General features: G+C 41.1%; 1 protein-coding gene across 1 annotated transcript in view; it reads left to right on the top strand.

Moving 5' to 3' along the window:
- Nucleotides 1-23,901, top strand: part of LOC146569524 (membrane-associated guanylate kinase, WW and PDZ domain-containing protein 2-like) — an 85,753-nt gene that overhangs the window by 5,675 nt on the left and 56,177 nt on the right. The window contains exon 2 of the mRNA XM_085281878.1: nucleotides 20,002-20,118. Within this exon, the coding sequence (XP_085138004.1) occupies nucleotides 20,002-20,118 (117 nt within the window). The remainder of the gene's footprint in view (nucleotides 1-20,001; nucleotides 20,119-23,901) is intronic.

Genomic DNA, 23,901 nt, shown 5'->3' on the forward strand with positions numbered 1-23,901 from the left:
TAATCCTTGAAAAAGAAAAACATGCAAAAAGCTGAGACTGTGAGGAAATATTTCCTTCGGGATTAATAAAGTATTCTGATTCTGAAATATCTTTATTTATCAAAAAGGGATATTTTCAGGTTTTACAGCTGTGTGCAGACAGGGAGGTAGGCAAACCTTCGATTTGGTGGGTGTACTGGAATTTAGACTTTCCTTGAATAAATGAAGTGCGTAACAAATACTTCATTTTACCCCTAAAATCTTTTATAATAGTATGTTTGTTTTTGTGTAGCGGTATCCATTTTCCACAAACAAATGCAACAGGCTGTTAAGCTATTAAGGATATTGTTGTATGCGCTAAGCTTTTTAAGCATGTTTTCCAGTTTATTTCAGAGCAGAAAAAAACACACATTTGAATATTTTCATGAGTCTTTTCTGATGTCTTATTGCAATTTTTTTAAGACTCTAAAAAAGATATATTGATCCAAACACAGCACGTAGGAGAAATTGGAAAGCTTGACAGGCTTTCCAGGCATGGTTATGGTTGCTAAGCTCAGACTGAATAATCACTCTTTGGAGGCGTCGATGGTCACAAAGCACAAATCTCAAAGCTACTGTCCAAGCAAGGCCATATAAAACTGCTTATATAAAAAAACTAAACAAAATAGAAAATACAGCCACAGCAGTGTTGCAGCACAAAAAAGCTTAATGGTTGTTCAGTTAGCTTTTAATCTCTCTAAAATCTACACTTTGGGTCATTTTCTGATGTTGTCAAGTTTTCTGACTTGGCTGTCCAAGTGCTGCCAGTCCTCTTAATGATGTAAAGTACAGTATTGGGGGACAGATGGAGCAGAGGGAGAGAAGGCGACCTTCTTCTGCTCTCATGTTGCTTTGTTGATGAGAAGCTTGAAGAATCAGTGCATAACATCCTGTCTGCTCCGTTGGTATTAATAACTCACCAAGAGATGAGTTCTGTCAGAGGCGGAGGATGATTTTATTGAGGCTAGAAGCTGCTGGAGCTCAGCTCAGAGGATCAAACCCGAGCTCAGCCAGCCAATGACCAAATATCTAACTGGTCCAGTTAAGTGAATTAGGTCAATGTAATTCTCCTTAGCGTGGACACGCTGCATGGGACTGCACTGGGACTGTGCTGCAGCATGTGTTTGTGAGGTGCAGATAGAAGCCGTGTCTTTGTGTGAAAGACGTGACTGAAAGAAGGTTTTTGTCAAGTGATTTTCCCTAAATGTCATTCGAGTCATGATGTGATCAGAGTTTTTAAGAACCGTGACACCAGTTCGCCCGCCGTTCAGTTATTCTAATGTCAGGATGTGACTGGTTATGATGCCAGTTTTAGCATTTTTGCAGAATCTGTGACAGCACAGATTTTAGTGATGGATCGATGTGGCAATGCGACCATATGATGCTGTGTGAGGCTGCATTTCATACTGGCTGAGATAAACATCAAATTCTTATGATTATTCAGGATGAGTGTGTCTGAGTGCTGAGAGAGAGAGAGGGGGGGGGGGGGGTGAAATATGCTGAGAAAGGAATTAAGTGCGAGTATGTAAAATGTATGCATGCACACATTCATTATGGGAACAATAGAAAGTTGTCTTTGTGTGCAAGATTTCAGCAATGAATCATCTCTTTTGATGAAATAACGTGGACACAAAAATGGTAAAAATACAAAGACGAAGCTGATTTTGGGGCATATTTGCTCTGACGGTTGTTTTCCTTGTTTGTTTTGTTTATATGACATATTACTTGACATTATGTTCATTGTTTATTTTACACTGAATTCTGAAAATTGGTTTTAAAAGCATGGCTGTATAAATAAATCTTAATTTGTGGGTATTTATGTTTTACACCTTACACCGCTGGCCACCTAGTGGAGCTTCTTTATCTTGTGACAACCGCAGTGAAAGTAATGTAATCAGGCTGAGGTGATTTTGCTTCGTAAGAGAAAAATGTTGTGCCTGTGTGAGATTTTTTTTTTTTTTTTCCTTTTTGGTCTTTTACTGAATCAGCAACACGCTGCAAAATCCTCAGTAAAAGTAAAAGTTATGAATTACAAATATTGCCTAACTGCAAGTATATTAGGATACAAAACCTAATAATACAAGAAAATATTCTGTTGATTGAATGAACATTATTGCGCAAAGCTTCTAAATAATCCCTCATTTCTTTATATTTTGCTTCCAAGGAGAAGGACTTTCTTCTATATCTTCTAAAGAGGCCCTGAGCAATACTTCTCCAGGCTTTCTCAATGTCTTTCAAAGTTTTTGAATATTGGCTCCTTTTTCACTCATTTTCAGTACAGTCCTTGTATCTGGCCTTTCAGAGGATGTTTTATTTTTTTTCTACCGTTTAGGGTACGTAACACTGACCTATGAATCATTCAAGCATAAAAAAGGCACCAAAATCACAGGAAAAAACAGTGATGTGTCTGTATATAACAGACAACTTAAACTGTATATTTATTACTAGCAGTCTGTGACAAAAAATGAATTAAAGGATTATTCTATTCTAGCCTGTGACAAAAACTCATAATTTGTTCCCATTCCTTTAGTTGAATCTATAAAGAATGACAAAAACAAACTTGGCATATTTTGGCATGGTGTGCAGTGCGTTCTTAAAGAATTAAAGGAAATTGGACAAGTGGAGGACAAAAGAAGAAGTGGAAGGGCTAAAATCTATCTACAGCAGAAGAACAGCACCTGAATGTCATGTCCTTAAGAAATGATACAGGATCTGAGAGATGCATCTGAATCTTTGGTTGATCGATCTACTAGCAAAGCCTTATCAGAAAAGATGTAAAGATGCCATTCTTATGCCATTCACAAGGAACTGGGCTGAAAATCACTGGTAACAGATCTCTTTTGTTAAAGAATCTAAACAATTTTACATTTTGGCTTCACATTGTCATCAGTATGTACTGAGAAACTCAGGAGAGTAGTACAACAGTGAGTGTTTACAGCCATCTGTAAAACATCATCGAGCCTCTGCCATGTTTTGGGGCTGCATTTCAGGCAGTAGTGTTGGAGAGGTCAAAATTGATGGAATTATGAATGAAGAAAAGTGCAATCAGATCTGCAATTCTGGCGGGCGCTTGTGTATGTGTGTCTGATCCATATTGGTAACCACTGGTTTAAGCTGTATGATCCGGTCCATATGTTTTTCATATGAAGTTTTAGTTGGCTCTCAAATTTTTTGTGGTCTAAAAAGTACACAGAAATAAAAAGTGGCCAAAAATGGAAGTCCTCTAGTGTTTACATTTGTACGTAGACATGTATATTCACTACACTCTCCTACTGACATTCACATGCAACCCCTGTCACTTTACTCTTTTTCTCCCACTGTCTCAGTCAGCCGAGAGGTCTGAGGGTTTAATGAGGCGACTGTACAGCTGAGAGACACCACCACCTCTCACCTCCAGAGGTGGAGGCAGACAGCTCATCACAGCTGCCGCATGTATTTAGAGTCACTCGGTTTGTCTGGCTTTGCGCATACAATACCTCTCTGTGTGTTTTATAAGTCAGCAGGTCTGCTTTGAAAATGATATCTGCTGTATTTAGAAAACCTTCTCAGGGAGTCAGGGCTGTGGTGAAACAACAGCTTCCCTCCTACTTTCACTGAATCATATCTTATTCAGTCAGGCATGGCAGCACAGAAGGCAGCGCATGGTTTTCATTCATTGACATAGTGTGTATTAGCCAGCAGCGCTAATCTGATAGCTTCACTGTGGGCTTCAGATCTGAATGAGAAGGATTATAAAAGCTGGCGTCAGGAGCTACTCCGGCTGCTGCACTGAAACTGGTGGATGGCTACCAACAATGGCGTGTGATTTTCTGACTTTCTAAAGAGGCTCACTTTCATTCCCGAGTTGAATAGCTTGAAGTGGAGCCAACTCATACGCAGAGTACTGTGACACACGTCATGCACTATATATATAATATGTGTATACGTGTTTTTCATAGCCACACCTCAGCTGTTTTGAAGACCCTCTAATTTTTTTGCTCTGCATCGGTTTATGCACATGATCATGAGTTCATTTCACTGTTGTACCTCCATACAATAAATTAATGGGGGGAAAATCCCTTTGTGTAAGGCTGCTCTGCTTAAATATGAATTTAAATTCCACTGCTGACTCAATCATGCTCATTGCAGCAGCAGGCAGCTTCCTGTTCTACTGGAAGAAATCTCGGCTGACGTGTTAAAGTGCTTCATTTACATTCTGGATCGTTTCATAACTGTAGCTAATGCTTCCTACCAGTAGAGGACAGCATCTGTCTAATCAGTTTTCAAAGGAGCAGCTCTCTATCTGCTCTGACACTCTCACAGGAAGTTTAATAGTAGCAGACTGAACTCCACTGAGTTCAAAAGTGTTGCATTCAGTAGTTGCACTGAAGCAACTCTGCTGTTTGAGATGAATGTGCAAGTTTCTGTGTATAAAGGCGAGCCTGTCACTGACTAATTCAACATAAAGAGCATCAAAGATAGCAGGAACTGTAAGTTGTGTCTTTTAAATTGTAAAAAAAAAAAAAGGACCAAAATCATGTTCTTATAGGCTACAGAGACACAAGTTTCCCACCTGAACTTATTTAGTCTTCTAGTTACGAAAGTTAAATCCTTCTCTGAGCTCAGGGGCCAAGATCCGATCAAACTCATACAGTGCCTTCTGATATCTTTAAAAAATGCCACTAGACACAAACCTTTTCCCAGAAGAGACATTCTTTTGGTTACCCTGAATGATCCGCAACACCCAGCAGAGACAGACATCTGTCTCTTTGTGGGGGATTTTTAAGGAAAATTGAAAATGGTTTGCATTAAATTCACTGAAGCAGAAACCTAGCCTGCTAAAAAAAAAAAAAAATTCTAATAATAGCTCTTGTGACAGGGCTGAAACCTTATTTGAGAAGATCTTTGAGAATAACTCAAACCTTGGATGACTCAACCTGTCAGTCCTTTACTTTGTTATGTGCTTTGTCATTTTCTAATTTTGACTCTTAAAATTGTGCTTATGGGAGAGACTAACAAGGATGCTGTTTATACATGGTGTTTGTAAAGGTTTGATCAATCAGAAGGGAAGATGCACTTTATTGGCAAAAGTATTTGCTCGTCTGCCTTCACATGCATATAATCTTAAGTGACATCTCATTGTTAATCCATAGGGTTTAATACGATGCCAGCTCAACCTTTCCAGCTATGAGAGCTTCAACTCTTATGGGAAGGCTTTCCACAAGGATTTGGTGTGTTTATGGGAATCTTTTGACAATTCTTCCAGAAGAGTGTTTGTGAGGTTTGGATGTGAAGGCCCGGCTCACAGTCTCTGCTCTAATTCATCCCAAAGGTGTTCTGTTGTGTTGAAGCCAGACTCACTCATCCATGTCTTTATGGACTTTGCTTTGTGCACCGGTGAGCAGTCATGTTGGAACATGAAGGGGTCATCCCCGAAACCTTCCCACAAAGTTGGGAGCATGAAATTGTCCAAAATGTCTTGGTGTGCTAAGCATCAAGAGTTCCTTTCACTGGAACTAAGGGGCCGAGCCCATCTCTTAAAATATAACCCCACACCATGCTCCCCCTCCACCAAACTTTACACTTGGCACAATGCAGTCAGACATGTACCGTTCTCCTGGCACCCACAAACCCAGACGATCAGATTGCCAGGCTGAAAAGTGTGACACTCCAGAGAACACACCACCACTGCTCTAGATCCAGTGGTGGTGTGCTTTGCATCAGTGGATCCAATGGATCCAAGCCTTACATCACCTGGTGATGCAAGGCTTGGATGCAGCTGCTCGGTCACTGAAACCCATTTCATGAAGCTCTCCACACACTCATCTTGAGCTCAGCTGAAGGCCACATGAAGTTTGGAAGTTTGTAGCAACTGACTCTGCAGAAAGTTGTCGACCTCTGAACACAAAGCCCATTTGCATCTTCTGACCCTGCTCTGTGCTTTTAGGTGACTGAGTTGCGGTTGTTACCGAAAGTGAGGAAACTTCATAACTGGACTTGTTGCAGAGGTGCCATCCTATCACCGTACCACGCTGGAATTTACTGAGCTCTTGAGAGGGTCCAATTCTTTCAAAAATGTTTGTAGAAGCTGTTTTCATCCCTAGGTGATTGAGTTTATTCACCTGTTGACATGGAAGCGATTGGAACACCTGAATGATCAATGATCTGTATGAGTGAGTGAGTACTTTTGTCAATATAGTGTATGTTGCTGTCCTTTAACATTAGCATTGACAAATGTTCAGTGTAGCCTGGTCAGACCAAGATATTAAGTGTATTATGCTTAGCTGTTTACTGCTCCAATTGTGGAATTTATTAAACTTCTGGACTTTTACTGCCAATAATTTGGAGTTGATCCTAACGAAATGGTAATCACCTTGATGATGAGTCAGTGGAGCATGCCTGAGCTTAAAAGTATTTTCCACCTGACTTGTTAGGGTCAGAGTTATGGCCATTTCTCGCAGACTTTATGAGCATGGTGTCTATTACATTCTTGTTCATATAGTTCATCCTTGCAAGCTGTAATGGAGAAAAGAAAGGAGCAATCGGGTCAGTACAGTGGAGTTGAATTCAATTCATTTTAGTTTGGATTTAGCAGCATGAAGGGCCCCTTAATCACTACAGACAGGGTTTATTAGACTATCAGACCATAGCAGCCAAGTGATGCATTGGAGAGCAGAATCATTATGATGCTCAGAAGGTGGCCTTCTCTCAGCCACAGTCGCAATTATTAATTTTTTGTATTGACAGGAAACACACCCATGCTGGTTTTAACCCCTCAGGGAATCGACTGCTGCACCCCCAAACTGATGAGTTTCTTATTACTCTCCACTGCCTCTGGGGTTTCTTCATATCTCACTCTCTCTGTGTTTTCTACCCATTATTGTTACTCAACTTTCCCACATCTGCGAACCAGCGGATGAAGCGCTTGAGCCGTGCACATTTTACCCTGTTTTTGTCTTTTAATTGGTCTTTCTTTATTTTCCATTAAGAGGCATGCTGCTTGTTTCCGACTCAGTCTTTGGAGCGCTGCTTGAATACAATGAGGAGTGACGGGAGAAAGAAGGCAGTACAAGTCTAACAGAGTTTTTTTTATAGTATGCGAATCCAATTGCCATAATTACCACAAATTTGATAGATGTGTATCTGTGGAGTTGTATTAGCTCAGCGTCGCCAAGCAAAGAACTGTGAGGATATATTGTGTATTATTTGTCCACCAAAGAGCTACAGGTGGGTTTGCTGCACCTTTTAAGTGTTGACCGCTATGCATTCTGTTCTTATGCAGATAATAAACCCCAGCACAAATAGATAAACAATCCTTCACACATAATTTTCAACACAACGCAGAGTGGAGGGGCTGTTTGCTAACAGTGAGGTGTAACTGAGCATGGCTACATGAGGAATTAGGAATGGCAATTCCGTTAGCTCTACCTCTTTTAGTCCTGAAATCTCATTTGTAGTGTGAGCTTGTTTCCCTTTACAGTGACTCAGAGGTTGTGTCTGGCCTTGATTATGGCACCGTAGAGAAAGACATAGAGGAACATCATCATTAAGACTAGTCTGAGGATGGGGGGAATCAATATTAAGACCTTTAGGAGAGACGCTCTGTCATTTACTATTAATAATGGGCCCTGCAGCCTGCTGTAATAACGCCATTAGGAGTACTGGAAACTGATGCTTTATCCACAGCTAAATGGCCTTTTTACAATACACCCACATGTGGCGACTATAAATGCATACAGTATCCAGTATCATTCTCACACAAACACACACGCACACACCGTATCGCCTGCTTTATCTCACACAGCCCTTCCTGTGCCTAATTGAGAGGGTTAGACAAGAAAAATTGGTCCAAGTCCGATCTTAGTATTCTTTAACTGGACCACAGGAGATGTGGACAAAGACACCGTGAAAGTAAAATGTCAGATATGACAAGGAGATAAAAAGAGGTAGAAAAACAGAATGATAGAAATGAATGTAAAGAGGGAAAGAAAAAAGGTACTGTATGTTCTTTAAAGAGACAGTAACACACATTTTGGCTTTTTAAAATTTTAGTGTTCACAATGTAATGGACTTACGCTATATGTAGCAAATGAAAAATATACTGTAAACAGCCCCAAAATAAAAGAGCAATAGTATTACAGTTAGGGCTGTTCGATATAACGATATATATAGGATGACGATATAAAAACGTCTATGTTTCATTTTACGCTATCGTTTGTTTCGTGGTGTCGCAAAATAAACTGTTTACGGCAATATTTCACTGTAGTGGCTATATTAATTTCTTAAAGTTCTCTCTTTCTCTTATATTTTATATAACCACACTATGGACCACAAGAGCCTGTTTTTGTTTTCGGTAGCAACAACGACGGTAACAGCATCGCGTGTCCGCTTGTTTATGTTCCACATAAACCTTTCACAATAAAGCTCAAGATCCTGTTGAGACTTTTCAAAATAAACGGAATCACGTGAAAGAGCAGATTATTTACGGATGAGAATTAAAAAAGAGCCACCAGGTGCTAAAAAATAAACCTTAGACTCAAACGTTAGAACAGGCTTTTCCCCGCAGCACGCCGTGTAATAAATACTCACAAAGAAAACTGCGGCCTTTACAACTTATGTCTAAAAATGTATCGTTTCATGCATCGGTTAAAACACTCGACTCCAGCTGCATGACGCGCAGCTGGAAACAGTTCCTGCAAGACGAGCTGCCCGAGATTCACAGAATTTATCGGGATGATAGAATTCTTATATCGGGACATGAGATTTTGGTCATATCGCAAAGCCCTAATTACAGTATAGAAATATTTATAGCTTATTAATATACCTTAATTAGTTCTTTCTTCTTTTTTTAAATCTGAAGTGTGTAGAATTTGTCATGCTAACCCCCTTTTCCATATATTATTTGGCTAGGGTCTTATTCTGAAAGGAAACGTAAAAACTGAAATTGACGGTATCAAAAGTAAAAACTGTAACTGAAGATCAAAGCTCAACATTCAGGTTTGAAAACCAAGTATTTGAGTTCATTTCAGTTCCTGCAGTCGAAAGTAAGAGAAAGGTAATAGCATGCTGTGCTAAGCGTGGCCTATGCAGTAGCTGATATTTTACAGGTCAAAATTTAGGACATTTTGAATGTGATGAAAATAATTGTGGTGGCCTTTTTCAGAAATATACAAATGCACTGTAGCATTTTATGTTATCACCTTTGTTGCTGTTACTGTCTTTGAAGTTCATTTATCTGCTAAATAAAAACCAGCATCTTCAGTTTAACCTCACATTTAATGCCGTTCAATTCAAGTTTATTTATATAGTAAAAGCACTTTATATTGTAAGATAAAGACCCTACAATAATAGAGAGAAAACCTCAACAATCAGACGACCCTCTATAAGGAAGAACAAGACAAGATGTTTTCTGAGCATTCAGTTAGCAAACAAACATGAATAACTTAGGTTTGGCTAACAGCAAACCTAACTTAATAATATATTTATTACATTGTATTAATTAATAAAGAAAACACTGGACATGTTGTTTGACATATGATCTTTATAAATGGGCACCCACACATGAATATTTAGAATCTGTAGGCAAGGAACAAGACTTCTGATACTAGGAGTTTTCTAGTTTTCATATATAGTCTGTAGTATTGACTAGTCAAATTTAAACAAGCTTTGGCTGCTTTCAGCATGTGTGCAGAGCAAAAGACAAAACACACTGACCCAAAAGCAGTCTCAAAACTCAAGATTTTCATCTCTTTTAAAAAAGTATAGTTAGGAAGTCTTGGACCAGATATCCCCTGGCCACACGGAAAGCTCCAAAACATTAGCTGTTAGAGTTTAGCTCATTAGATGATAGCTGATGGATTGTCTGGCTTTGATTATCCTCTTCCTTTTTAAAAAAAATTCTTTCTGTTCATGTTGGTTCCTGACTAGAGCTTCATCTGTGCTGTCCCCCCTAAAAGACATTATATGACTTTACCCTTAATGACAGATTTTGACACCTCGGTATATATCAATGAAGATGTAAATTGATGACCATTAGAACACGTTCTGGGTTTTTCCAAGGGTATATGGGAAGCTGCATAGGCAGAGATGACCTTCACTAACCTTTATGCACATCTGGCCATTTTTGTTCTGTAAGCAGGCCTGAAATATGACAGAAATTGCTCAGGTCAGAAATAAGAAATAAAGGTTACCTAAAGGTAAAGGGGGAGTGAGTTAAAAGAAACACCTGCAGTGTTTAGTCCGTTTAAGTTGAACTCTGGTTTGTTTTCCACTTTGGTGCGATTTAGATGAGAACACAGTAATCACACTCAGGTCCAATTGGAGGAGGTTTAGGTCTAGTTTCAAATGAACTCCATAGCAGTATGTTTATGAGGTGAACGTAATCTGACCTAGCTCCCAGGTGTACGTTGCAAGTTTAAGCTAAACTCAGGATACCATAGATACCATAGATCAAGAAGGTCAGTATGAGTTAGCGACTAGCTGTGGAAGGTATCCAGAGCACACCATATTTATTCTTCAACACAGCCTGAACTCTCTTAGCTTTCTTTGCATTTCTTTATGCAGTCTTCAGGGATAGTTCTCCAGGCTTCTTGAAGGACATTCAAAGCTCTTCTCTGGATGTCAGCTGCCTTTTTTTACTGTACTCCCTCAAGATGATCCCAAACTTCTTCAATAATGTAAAGGTGTTGGCTCTGGTTACTTGAAAGTCAGGGTCCAACTGAGGTCTCTGTTGACGAACCTTGCATGGTTTTTCTTATAATACTCCTGTCAAGGTGGTGGTAGCTGCAGCGCTCAGCTGCTTGGTCAAAGTTTGGATGAGGAAACAGATTTTTTTTTCTCTCTTTTTATTTATGCATGTTTATGAATGTTCATGTCTCAGAGGTGCAGCCGGATATGCGATGCCTCCTGCCTTACAGTGTTTTACTCCTCTGTAACCTGTATGACCTCTTGTGAGAATAAGGAAGCATTATCGATCAACACGTCTCTTTTTGGGTTTCGTTCTCCATGACAACCTCTCTGGTGCAGCAGCACCACTTCACCTCAGCTCTCCTTACATTCCTCTGACCATCACAACAGATATGACCCATTTTACTCAGTGTACTAGTGTGTGTGTGTTTGTGTCTTTGCCAGTAGGATTTAATCAGGTGTGGTTTGTCCTTGGCATGAAATATGAGAAATGTTTGTGTTTAAATGTAAACATGTCTCCTTGCATTTGTGTGTGTGTGTGGATATACAGTAAGAGTCCGAGTGTGCACGCAGGTGTGAGCTCCTGAAGCATAACTGTAGGGTTGTTTGCAGTTAAGAGTTTAGCAGTTAAACTTTGTGAGGAGAGAAGCTCAGAGAATCAATGTGGCAGGACTGCGCCTGCCTCCTCTCTCAGCCTCCCAGGAAAGTGGGCATGTCGGGTCTAATTATGCCTTCCCAAATCAAACAAAATGGCTCCCATTGGTGTCTGCATCAATATGCTCCCTTCTCCAAGCTCATATTCATACAAACAGTGCAACCCATTAGCTATGCCATGTAAACAAAAGTGGTGCTCAGCAATTTGTGTTGTGCATAACAAAGTCTGAATAAAAATCTTTTTATTATCTAGCCACTTCTTTTAGGCTATAAAAAAATATTTTAATTTCAGCATGCTGATGTTTAACTGGTCCTTACTCACACTATAAGCTTAGACCTGAAACAGTTAGTTGATTAAGAAAATTGCTGCTTTTATAATCGGTTTAGAATTAATTTTTCATGTCTTTTTTTTTTTTTTCCAGAATGACTGGAAACTGGAATTCTTTTTTTCTCAGAATTCTGAGATTAAAGTCAGAATTCTTTTTTTCCTCCCCGGTGGCACTAATCCTCTTCCGTATATCCGTACATAGACCATAGAAGGTCGGATTAACGTTTACAACCCAGCTCTGAATGTGACAGAATCTAAAACGCTACTCTGTTTTATTGGCCAAGTATGGGTACACATACTATGGATTGTAATAATAATACATTTTATTTGAAAGCGCCTTTCAAAACACTCAAGGTCACTGTACACAGTAGAATAAAAGCAAGAAGTTTACAGAATCATAAAAACATAAGACATAAACAAATAAAATAGGAGTTGAGTTTGGACTTAAAGAGAGAGAAGGAAGAGATGTTTCTTAAATCAGGAGGTAGGGAATTCCAGAGTCGTGGAGCAGAGCAGCTGAAAGCCCTGCTCCCCATGGTTACAAGATAGGGGGAGGGGACAGAGAGTGAAAGGGAAGAAGAAGATCTGAGACAACGAGATGGGGCGGTGGTCTTAACCAGGTCAGAGAGATATGGAGGAGAGAGATGATGAATAGCCTTAAATGTGTGCAAGAGTATTTAGAAAATTGATGCGATATTTGACCGGGAGCCAATGAAGCTGCTGCAGGGGAGGAGTGATGTGGTGGACAGAAGGGGTCCTGGTGATGATATGGACAGCAGAGTTCTGGACGCGTTGGAGCTTGTGGATGGATTTTTGAGTAAGACCAAAAAGAAGTGAATTACAATAATCAATCCGGGAAGTAACAAGGCTATGGACAAGAATGGCGGTGGCATGTGGGGTAAGAAAAGGACGGAGCCGATTAATGTTGCGCAATTGAAAATATGCAGACCGAGTAATATTATTAATGTGTAAATTGAAAGATGGAGTACTGTCGAGGATGACACCCAAACTTTTCACAGAGGAAGAAATGAAGACCGGTGAGTTATCGATAGCAATAGAGAAACTGTTGGTTCTGGATAATGTTGATTTAGTGCCTACCAAGAGGAGCTCGGATTTATTACTATTGAGTTTGAGAAAATTAGAAGAGAACCATGAATTTAGTTCAGCTAAGCAGAGGGTGAGGGAGGATGGGGGAAGAGCAAAATCAGGTTTAGTGGACAGATAAAGCTGGGTGTCATCGGCATAACAGTGAAAATGGACATTGTATTTACAGAAAATATGTCCAAGCGGTAGAAGGTAGATAATGAAAAGAAGGGGCCCCAGGACAGATACCTGGGGCATGGCAGTGGTCAGAGGAAGGGGCTGAGAAGTAAAGGATTTGAGTTGAATGAACTGAGTGCGATCAGACAGGTATGATTTAAACCAGGCTAGTGGAGTATGGGAGAGACCGATAGAGGCTAGCCTACTGAGAAGAATGGAGTGAGAAATAGTGTCGAAAGCAGCACTCAGATCGAGGAGAATAAGAATGGAAAGTAAACCGGAGTCAGCTGCCATTGGTTATTTTTATAAGTGCTGTTTCAGTGCTATGGGAGGGGCGAAAACCAGACTGGAACTGTTCATACAGATTATTATTAGTTAAATGTGAGTGGAGTTGTGTGGCAACTATTTTCTCAAGAATTTTTGAAAGGAATGGTAGATTGGAAATAGGCCAAAAATTCTCAAAATTATTGGGATCTAGACCAGTTTTTTTTTCAATATTGGGGTGATGGCGGCAATTTTGAGGGAAGCAGGAACAGTTCCAGTGGTAAGTGAAGAGCAGATGATGGCAGATATGAGCGGAAGCAAAGAAGGTAGACATGCCTTAACCAAAACTGTAGGAATGGGGTCTAGCTGACAAGTAGAAGGTTTTGACTTACAGATGAAATCTGAAATATCAGTAACTGAGCGGAGCTGGAAAGCAGAAAAACAGTGTGATGGGAGAGGACTTGTACTTGTTTTGTCTTTGCGCTCACTGTAAACAGAACAGAGAATATTGATAATACCATGTATGGCTTCACGTGTGCAGTGGTGCAAAGTCCAAAGACTTTCAATAAATAAAGAAATGATGGGTAACTGTTACCATGGGAAGCTGACAGTGGGTATAATTATATATATATTACATGTATTACATAACTGTTTACTAATATATCAGTATATAGTTATGTAATGTTAATATTAGTGGGTGTATACACATGGACCAGTCTTTTTTTCACAATTACATTAATACATTAATGTAGAAATACATCTTCTGCAGCATTATAAGGGACACACACAATAATACATCATAGTAATGATTAAACTGTGTTTAATCTGAAATTCTGAGCAAACCTGAAGCTACTTAAATAGTTTAACTTTGAGGTTGCATTAATATATTAGTTAGTTAGCTTATGTCAAGTAAGTCCACATCTCTTTAAAAAGCATTTAGCAAAAAGAGGTATTGTTCATGCAAAATATCAGATTTACGTCCAGCTATGAAAGAAAGTAATCTTTGTGACCTATGGTACGCTCTACGTTACAGTATGAGGTAAATCTGAGTCTTTTTCTGGTTTGACTAAAGAATGTCTGCCTTCTGATTTTTCTGTAAGCCTGTGGTTTGCATACTTCACTAAAAAGTAGCTGTTGCCTGGAGGAAGACGGCTTGTAAAGATGAATAAATGTTGTTTAAGTGTGACCTTAAGGTGCTGAGGGAATCGTGGGCAGGGTTTTCATCTATAAGCCTCCGTGACAGAAGTTGTAGTACTCTCAGTTCCACAAAGCCAGAAAGACGAACACACAGAAAGGTAGTTTTTGCTTTGTTTTTTTAGTAACTAAGATAAGAGAGATTGGATGGACATTTGGACTAGTGTTGACAAACATGACTAAGTGTATATATTCAGTGACATTTGGGAACTGAATGTGTGGGTACAGAGCTAAGCTATATATAATCAGGAAAATCTTACTTGTGAATAAATTGCACTTTTAAAGATTTTAGACTGTGAGAGGAAATGTTCCATCTCACAAGGTCTATCAGGAAAAATGTGACCTTCCTCAGAGAGAGACTAAAAACCTCAGCAGCTGTCCGTAGCACTGGTGAGGTGATGTCAGGCATCCTTGTTTCCGTGAACTGCTGGAATTGAAATCACAACAAGCCCGTGGCCTCTGGAATTGGTTGTTCCAGTGTTTACGTCAGTAATTAGTGGAGGAACAGAGCCTTAGTTTTTGCTGTAGCCTGCTGAGCGTTTATTGATCCCCAATTAAATCTTTTTAAGCTTTCATCATATATAAACAACGGCATAAATCACTACAAATGAAATATTGTTACTACAGAGGTTGGTACAAGTTTAATAAATCATTAATGTCAGTGAACTTAGCTTAATTAACAGTTGTTCCAACTTGGAAATGAGATGAGCAGAAGATATACATTCTTCAATATAAAATATTACTGAAATAACAGGAAGTGATTTTTTTTTTTCAATTTGGAGGCTTGGGGAGAGCACATTTAACAGGTGTTAAGGTGCTGATTGATATACTTTTAGATCTTTATATGTGTGGGCACTCATAGAACAGTTAATATTTTAGCTGTGTACTAAGACATTCACCTTATAGGTGAATACACACGATGAATACACTAAAGAAAAATGATGCAACAACTATCGAGCCATTATAGTTATTTATAGTCCCAATCCTCTGTACTCGGGGCCTCGCGTGTTATCATGACAGGTAAACGGTTTAGAGCTGTTTCCAAGTATGTTGTGTACATTTGGTATCACTGCGCTCAAAGGAGCTGTCAGTACAAATGAAAAAAGGCCATCCTGAGGCAGCAAAAGCAAAGAAAATCTTCAAAGGGATAACAGAAATATTAGGAAGGGCAAAATCAACAGTTTTGATACAAGAATGCTTGTGAGCTTAGAAACATGGGGGAAAAAAAGCTTGGACTTAAAGTAAAGAGCATTGTGAGTGGTCATAATCATGACAGGAAACTTAGTGTTATCAGAACAGGCAGCCAATTTAGGAACACTCCATTAGGAAGGCTTATAATTATCCAAATCTATGATGAAGACTTCACAAAAAGAAATACAGAAAGATCACCACAAGATGCAAACGTGTTCAAAGAAGAAAAAGATAATATTATAAAATTGCCAAAAACAGCCAGTAAGATAACTGTGGAGAAGAAAGTGTGGAGAAGGCTTTGACAGGTTCTGATCCTGAAGCGTACTACATTTAAAAAAAAGTACAGCAGAGGCAGTATGATGCAGTATGATGCATGGATCAACATCGCTTCTTTGGCACTGGGTCACAACTCACATTCACACAAGTACATTTTTTGAAGTGTCACTTTGTGCAAAGCTCGGGCAGCAAACTTCACTGGAGGACACTTGAGAGTACAGAAAGGCAATGACCTGAAACATAATGTGAATGCAGCTCAGGAGTTTTTGAAGGTCTGAAAGTGGAATATTCTGCAGTGACCAGGTCAGTGACCTGATCTCAACCTGATCTTGCTGCATTTCACTTGCTTAAAAAAAAAGGAAAAAAGATCCACAAACAACTAAAGACAGCTGCAGCAGTGACCTGGCAAACCCATTTTTTTTTACACTTTAGACCCTCAAAATAGGTGACTTTGTCTACCGGAGGTTTCTTCCTGTTAAAAGGGAGTTTTTCCTTCCCACTTCCTTAATAGGGGGGTCATCTGATTGTTTAGACCCTCTTTACCTTACACTATTAAGCACCTTGAGGTGACTGCTGTTGTGATGTGGCACTATATAAATCAAATTGAATTGAATTAATGTTACAAACTGTCTTCCTGGTTCAGTATTTTGACAGTTGCATAGTCCTCTTGTTGTCAGATTTGATTGCATATTCATATCCTTAACGTATAGCTGTTGACAGATTTGTTTACTTTTTTTAAATGCATTTGCAGTGGCAGCCTTGCTTTGATCAGTAAAGACGTTGTATTGTAGGACAGAACATTTGATGATCTTTCATTTGAACATATGTGAAGGTGGTGTTTTTTTTCATGTGAAGACACTTATTTAGGCATGTAGAATTAGAAATATTGACGTTTAAACGCTGAACAAGCTCTCTAATTTGGGTGTGTGGCGTTAGGTAAATGAACAGCTGTGCAGACAGATCTGGTTCTTTTGTGTTGCTAAGCAACAAAGACATTAGATTATCTGATGTATGTGGCCAACTATCTATACGTCTCTGTGTGTAAAACTGAATTCTGCTCGATTTTCAGGGTTTCTTTAGTAAAACGTGAAGCTGTCTGCATGGTTAAACATGCAGTTGATTCTGTGGATCCAAGTAGCTTGCTAAATACTCAGCTGGAGCCTTTTAGCTCACCCAGCAGTAGCAGAAGAGATACGTTTTAACGAGATATTGAGCACAGGAATTAAGCAGTCAAGCCCTTGTGGAATATTTAAGGGCACTAGTGATTATGAATAAAATGGACAGTAAATTTAGTGCTCTGTATGGTAAACTGGGAGTGATTTTGGACTCATCTAATCACATAATGAGGTGAAGACTGCTGTGGTGGAGGTAGTGCCAGCAGCTCCACCAGTAACGGCAGATGTGGGCAGAAGGGAGGAATTTGTTTAAATGAACCTTTGTGTTTAAATGTTTGTGCGTGATTTTGGGGATCATGTAAAAGAGAGTCGATGGGCAGTGTGAGTCTGTGTAGTCCTGCGCTGATTGCTGTCTGCCTTGATTGATGGTGTTGATTGATTGTGCCGTCGTCCTTTCTACCCCGCTTTCATGCTGCCGTTTTTGGCAATCTATAAAAACTGCCTTTCCCAGAATTATTTTCTGCTTTGTTGAAGCAGACAGGCACCAAACGAGTTCACTGTGATGTTTACAGCATCAAGTTTAACTCTGAGACTGGTAAATTTGTTCTGTTTGAACAGTCACACCAATAAAGCTTCTTCAAATACACCCCTCCTCCACAGTCAGCTGTGCCTCGAGCCAAGCGCTCATATCACGAGCGTGTGTTTCTGTGTTGGTGTTTGTTTACGTCTCGTGTTTTGACCAAACCTTGCTCAAGACGGCGCTCGAGGCATCTTCTGCAGCTGTGAGCTCATCAGCCCTCCGTGTGCGGATGAGTGAGTGTAACCTCACTGTGACATATGCTGCTGCTGCTGCGCGTCACAGTATTTCTCTCTAGTCTAGGCTACTTTGACACAAGGTCGAACAGAGAGAGCATCTGGTGGACGGGAGATGGAGAGTATTTGAGGAACGTCGGGGAGCATCTGGATGTGCTCATACATGGAAAAAAATACCGACACACACTCTACAAATGCTTTCACATGCATAAACATTTATCTGATACTACCACGTACTGTCTCTCTCAGTCTTTTGGAGACACACACACAAAACGCACACACACCAGTGCAGTAATAGCAGCAGCAGATAGGGGCTGCTGCAGGACTGTGGAAGTCATCCGGCCAATCCGCTGGTAGGTTTTTGTGGAGCCCGGCTTCACACTGGTACATCTTCTCCTCTTTTTTTCCTCCCGACGGTCGTCGTCTCTCGCCATCTATCCGTGTCATTTTACATCTCCCATCCCCCCCGTCCTTATCTTCTTCCCTGGGACTAAAATTGGCTGCAGCTGGTTACTGCTGTGTGCTGGAGCAGCAGTGGAGAAGCAGAGGCAGGAGGCGAGAGAGTGTGGTTTCACCAAGGCGGCAGAAGATGTGCGGTGGATGGTTGCAAGGCTAGAGGACGCCTGGGAGGACAGGCTGTCTTTGGATATATACCTGTAGAGAAAGGACCGCTTATATCAACATCTGGGCCAGGTACTGATGAGGTGCCCGGCTTGCACAGCTCTTTCTCTCGGATGTCTTTCTCTCTCTGAGCATGTATCGGTGTGTATGTAGAGATATATGTATGCTGGTGTCTGTGCATGTCAGAGATATGGCCTATGCATGAATGCATAGCTGCGTGACATCATGGTAAACCCATCTAGAACAATCACTGTCTAGTAGTAATGCCAATCAAGATTTCATCCTGTCTTCCATCTATTCCTTTGTTTTCCTCTCCTCTCCTCATTTCCTCTCCTTTCCTATCCTCTCCTCCTCTCCTCTCTCCTCTCCTCTCACCTCGCTCTTTTCTATTTGTGAAGCATTTCATGGTGCTTCGTGGCCTTGCTAAAATGGTGTCAGTTTACATAAGATGTTAGACTAAAAGGGTTGATCATTTGAGAATTACAGTGTCACCTGTGTCAGGGCCGTGTATGCATAGTTCCAATGTAAAGAGTTTCCTATGAAAGGCAGACACTGCCTGAATCTTAACTGGTATCCTGAACGCTGTCAACTCCATTTGGCAGGAGGTCACTAGAGTATGCATGAGTGAGGAGGCATTTTTGTCATTTGTAAATGCATGGCATGTAACCTCATCCCTCCCGCTGTCGGATGTGATGGTTTTGCATATCGAATGCTGTGTGGAAAATAAGTTCCCCTCCTCTCATCCTCCTGGGCTTCTTTGGTTTCAGATGAAGGGAGGAGAAACTATTCATGGACATTATCACACACACACACACACACACGCACGCACTATATGCCGCATAGATATGTTGGCCTGCTCCTTAGCCTTTTGCCCTTATTTTGTTTGTCATTTACTTTTCTTTGTTTCAGCTCAGTGACATAATGAAAAGGGTGAAAGCTCAAACAGCACGTAATCATCAGAGACAGAGAGGGAGAAATGAGGAGGTTTGAGCTTCTGTCCTCTGTAGCCTTTGTCACCCAACCTGCTGACACCGCACATTTAACCCCAAGGGGATCACTGGTTTACACAATTGCTCTAGTAGCCTTTGCTGTTTTGCTTTGTTGTGAAAATCATTGCAAGCCATTTTTTTTCTCATGACACTACAAAATTGTGTTTTGTTCTCTCTCCCCTCCTTTAACATGCCATTTTCCCTTTTATTGCTCCTCAAGGAAGTTTTATACTGTTAAAATATTCCTCAGTGTTTCTCTTTGCTAACAGCTTTGACAGTCTGTGCATTCTGTATTGGTGCGCTTCAGCTTTTTGTTGGAAAATATTAAAGAAAATTACTCAAACTTGAAGACGAAGAGCTTCTGAAGTAGCTGATATTCATGCATTGATGCTTTGTGTCATTTTAAACTTTCAGTTTTCCGTAACGGGTTTAAAGTTGTGTGTCTTTTTTTGTTTAATAACTGGTGCTTGTTCTTCCACTGCAGTGGAAATCCTTTTGGTGGTTTTTGAAACAGTCTGACTTGGATCAAGAGAAAAATGTCCTTTGCCAGTTTGTGTCTGTTGTCATCAAGCTCTGACCTCTCTCTCTCTCTCTTGCTCGTTTTGTGTTTTAGGGGGGGTGGTTGACAAGGATTTGCGGCACTACCTCAACCTGCGCTTCTCCAAGGGCTCAGTGGACCACGACCACCAGCAAATCATCAGAGACAACCTCTACCTCCGCACTGTTCCCTGTGAGTCCACATCACCCTCTATCGCTCCCCTCTTCCACCCTCTGGCCTCCATCACTGCTGCACTCCTCTTCTTTTTCTTTTTTTACTCTTCTTTGATCTCATCCTCTCTGCTGCCTCACTGTATGTCTGTAATTGTCTCTTTCATTCTCTAGCACCATTTCTTGGATATCATTGTCAACCCTCCTCCACCAGCTAACACACCTTGTCTTTCTCTCCGCTTGCCCCTGAGATGTTACCCTTTTATTTTACACACACACACACACACTCATTCTCTCTGTCTCTCGCCGTCTATCGCTCCTTCTCTTCCCTCAGTCGTCCGGCTGCCGAGCTTTCAGCCTGAGGTTTCCACGGCAACCACCCTCTTGTCTTGAGGCTTGCGTTGTGGTAATGCCCTGCCCCCCCTTTAGCACATGCTAGACATGCACAACATACACAGATTTCTTTCTGTGTGTGATGAATTTTACACGCTGACCAAATGAGATGTTACATGTGAATGTTTTTGTTTTTTTGTTTTTTTTGTCTGGGTTTTTTTTGGTTCTTTTTTGGGTTGTTGTCTTTTTTGTTTCCCTGGCACGTATGCCTTTGGCCTGTTGGGCGGCGATGTCATTGTGTGATTAATATTGAGGGGATGCAAGGCCCAGCAGGATCTTCCTGTGTCAATACAGGCAGCAGCTCATGAATCAGGCCTGATGCTTGAGTCTGCAGACTGCATGCAGCGTGTGGATGAGCTCGCTTTGCATGCATGTTTGGTGAAGGGTTTTGCACTCATCTGACATGTTTCATTATCTTCTGTTAATAGGCCAATTCATAGCGCAGATTCTGGTACAGACGCATGAGGAAACAGAGCTCGGCTTGACGTCAGCGATGGGTGTTTTTGTACTGGCTGCCTCTACTATACTAGATGTCCTCTCTGCCGGTGTGTTGAGCTGCTGACACAGAAGTGATTGTTTAATACGGTCCCACAGCTGCACAGTTCCTGAGCCTCTCTCTCTCACTATCACTCTATCACTCTTTTTTTTCTCCTCTTTTTCCCGCCGTCTTCATCTTCTGCTTTCACTCTCTCTCATGTTCCCCCTGCTCCCCTCCCACCCTCCTCTGCCTCTTTGATTTCTTTTGGTCACCACCTCACCATCACATTTTCTCTCCCTTTCAATTTTAACTCCAGGCGGCCTCTCCTTCTCCTTCCCTCTGCCTCTCCGTTCCTCTTTCTTTCTCAGACTGTTGGCTGTGTAATAGTGCAGTGAAGGCAGACTGACAGGGTGACGACAGAGGTGGTGTGGACTGGCTAAGCTTCAACACTTCTGCCCTATTGAGGCTGAAGGGCAGCACGTGTCTGTTTTGGTGGTTTTGTCGCCACATTGCAATCATAGTCCCCTTCCAGGGCTTTATGGGAACGGAAAGATGCTCATTCTGCGTGATGTGTTTGAGCAGTAATGACATCCCCATAATTAACTGCCTATCACTTAACAAAGCTGATACAGTGTAATGAAGATTATAGAAATTCCAACTCATAGACCTCCTGCATAGCGGCTTTGAATCATCATATGCTGATTATTTAAATGTCATTAAAATGCAGTTGTAATACTGCAGGAATCCCCCAAATTTATTTTAATGGTGAGCACTTTGTACTACTTGCGCTGTCTCATATACACTAATCAGCCACAACGCTGAAACCAGTGAAGTGAATAACATTGGCTTTAATATCAGTGGCAGCTGTTGAAGAGCAGGCTGATGAACTATCACTTTGTGAAGTTGGTGCGCTGGAAGCAGGAGAAATGGTCGGGCATTAGGATTGGAGTGACTTTGAAAGTTTCCAAAGTATGATGGTTAGAGGAGCAGGTCAGAGCACCTCAGTAGGGAAGTGTTGTGTGGTGTTCCCTGTATGCAGGTGTTAGTACCTGCAGAAGCAGTCCAACATAGGACAGGCAGTGAACCGGTGAGAGGGTCATGGGCTCACAAATTGCTGATTGAAGGGCATCAGAGGGGCAGTTCTGTAGCCGGTGCAGCATGCATGCCATGTCCTGAAAGCTGAAGTCTGCAGCAGCCTTGGTTCGCCTCAGGTCATTTGCTGCGTGACATTCACCCCCTCTCCCCCCTTACTTTTTACTGTCTTATCAAATTAAGGCATATTTTCTCCACTATATCTCTCTTTTTTTTTTTTAAATAGGGGAACACAAAATTTAGAGGGAGCTGTGTGCTTATTCCCATCTTTCCAAGTTGTGATCAGAACCGGACAGCAGAGCAGTTAAGGAAGGTGTTCTGATGGTCTGATGATGTGTTTGAGCACAAGCTGGCAGAGACAGTTTGATGCTCTAGGTAGTGATTTGCTGGGTAATCTTGGGTCCTGTCATTCATGTGGAAGCTTTTGTACCTACGTAAACATTTTTTGTTTTGTTTGGTTTTTTTCCTGATGGCAGCGGCCATCTCTTTCAACAGGATAAAGCCACATTGCTGTGCTCCTCAAATCCCTGCTGTAATTTCTGGAATGCGTTCAACCTTCTGTTGACCTGGCCTTGAGGCCCCTCTCTTCACCTGCGCAGGACTTAAATGACCTGCTGCTTATGTCATAAACCTCAGAGGGTTTTTTTTGGAGTTCATGCCTCACCAGAGCTGTTCAAGGAGACCTACAAAATATTTGAAAGGTGGTATTAGTGTGGCTGATCAGTGTATAGTCAACGCACGATTTCCTGGCAATGTGAGACTCGCATAAGCAGGCGTTGCTCAACCGTCAGTGACACATCATCAGAAGGGCCAAAAACAAGGTTGATGGTCCTGAGTGCTGCACTGCTCGTGCCCTGTGGGCTGTTTGTTGTTGTGGTTTGGAGCGTTATAAAATCAGTGTTTTTTCTCCCTTGTCTGCAGCGCTCTGACCACGCTGTCAGTGCCGGTCTGTCAGCTTGATGAGCAGACGCCACTCTGCATCACAACACGCTGTCAGGGACGTGGGAGGAGGTGTGTCTGTCTGTGTGTGCGTGTGTGTTTGCGTGCGTGTGTTCATACAGCTAGAAGACTCACATGCTGACATCAACTACTGCATCCTGTTACATCATTCAGCTCAAGGATTGTCCATTCTTTCAGCAAAAATAATGAAATGAACATACTCGTTTACTCTCAGTCATTAATAACCGTATACAGATGCTGTATTGTGGCCTGCAGCCTATTGTGTGTGTGTGTGTCTTCTGTTTTGTTTGCTTGTGGATTTTTACTTATTTCAGGTTTATTTTGCACATGCGTTCACGCTTCAACAGGCACACAAATGGTAGCAGGACGAGCACTTCAAGGACATGTGCATATTTTTTACTAGGACAGGCGATAACAGTCACTGAAGACTGAGAAAGCTTAAAAAAATAAGAGTAAACAAGATTTTAAGTGACACAGTAACTGGTAAAAGTGTCAGGCAGTAGAAACAATATTGGCAGAAAAGGAGATTTTTGGACGTGAAGGTAGTAAAACTTGAGAGAGGTATCCCACCTTTCAGGTTGAACCATTTGATGAGATTGCTGCTGTTTGACAGTCTAACTTCTCAAGCCTTTTGAGCTTTTGAAAATTTCCAGCGCTATTTTATTTGATTTTGCAGGGCTACGTTGACCACTTCAGAGCCTGAGCTCCTGTCAGAGCGCCTGCTGTTAGGAATTTAGAGAAGAGTTTAAAATGGTTTTGCTCTCTGCATATTAGCAATGTGAGTGCCTCTTTGATACAACTGCAGATGAGAGCGTAAGACGGGGAAAATTTTCTAAAGGAGTGAAAACATCTGGAAAATACAAGAGAAGAGGAAGGAGAGAG

Source organism: Mchenga conophoros, linkage group LG7, assembly GCF_057382185.1.
Source record: "Mchenga conophoros isolate Kocher_MC1m ecotype Shallow Benthic linkage group LG7, M_conophoros_male_GT1.1, whole genome shotgun sequence".
NCBI classification, from domain to species: Eukaryota; Metazoa; Chordata; class Actinopteri; order Cichliformes; family Cichlidae; genus Mchenga; species Mchenga conophoros.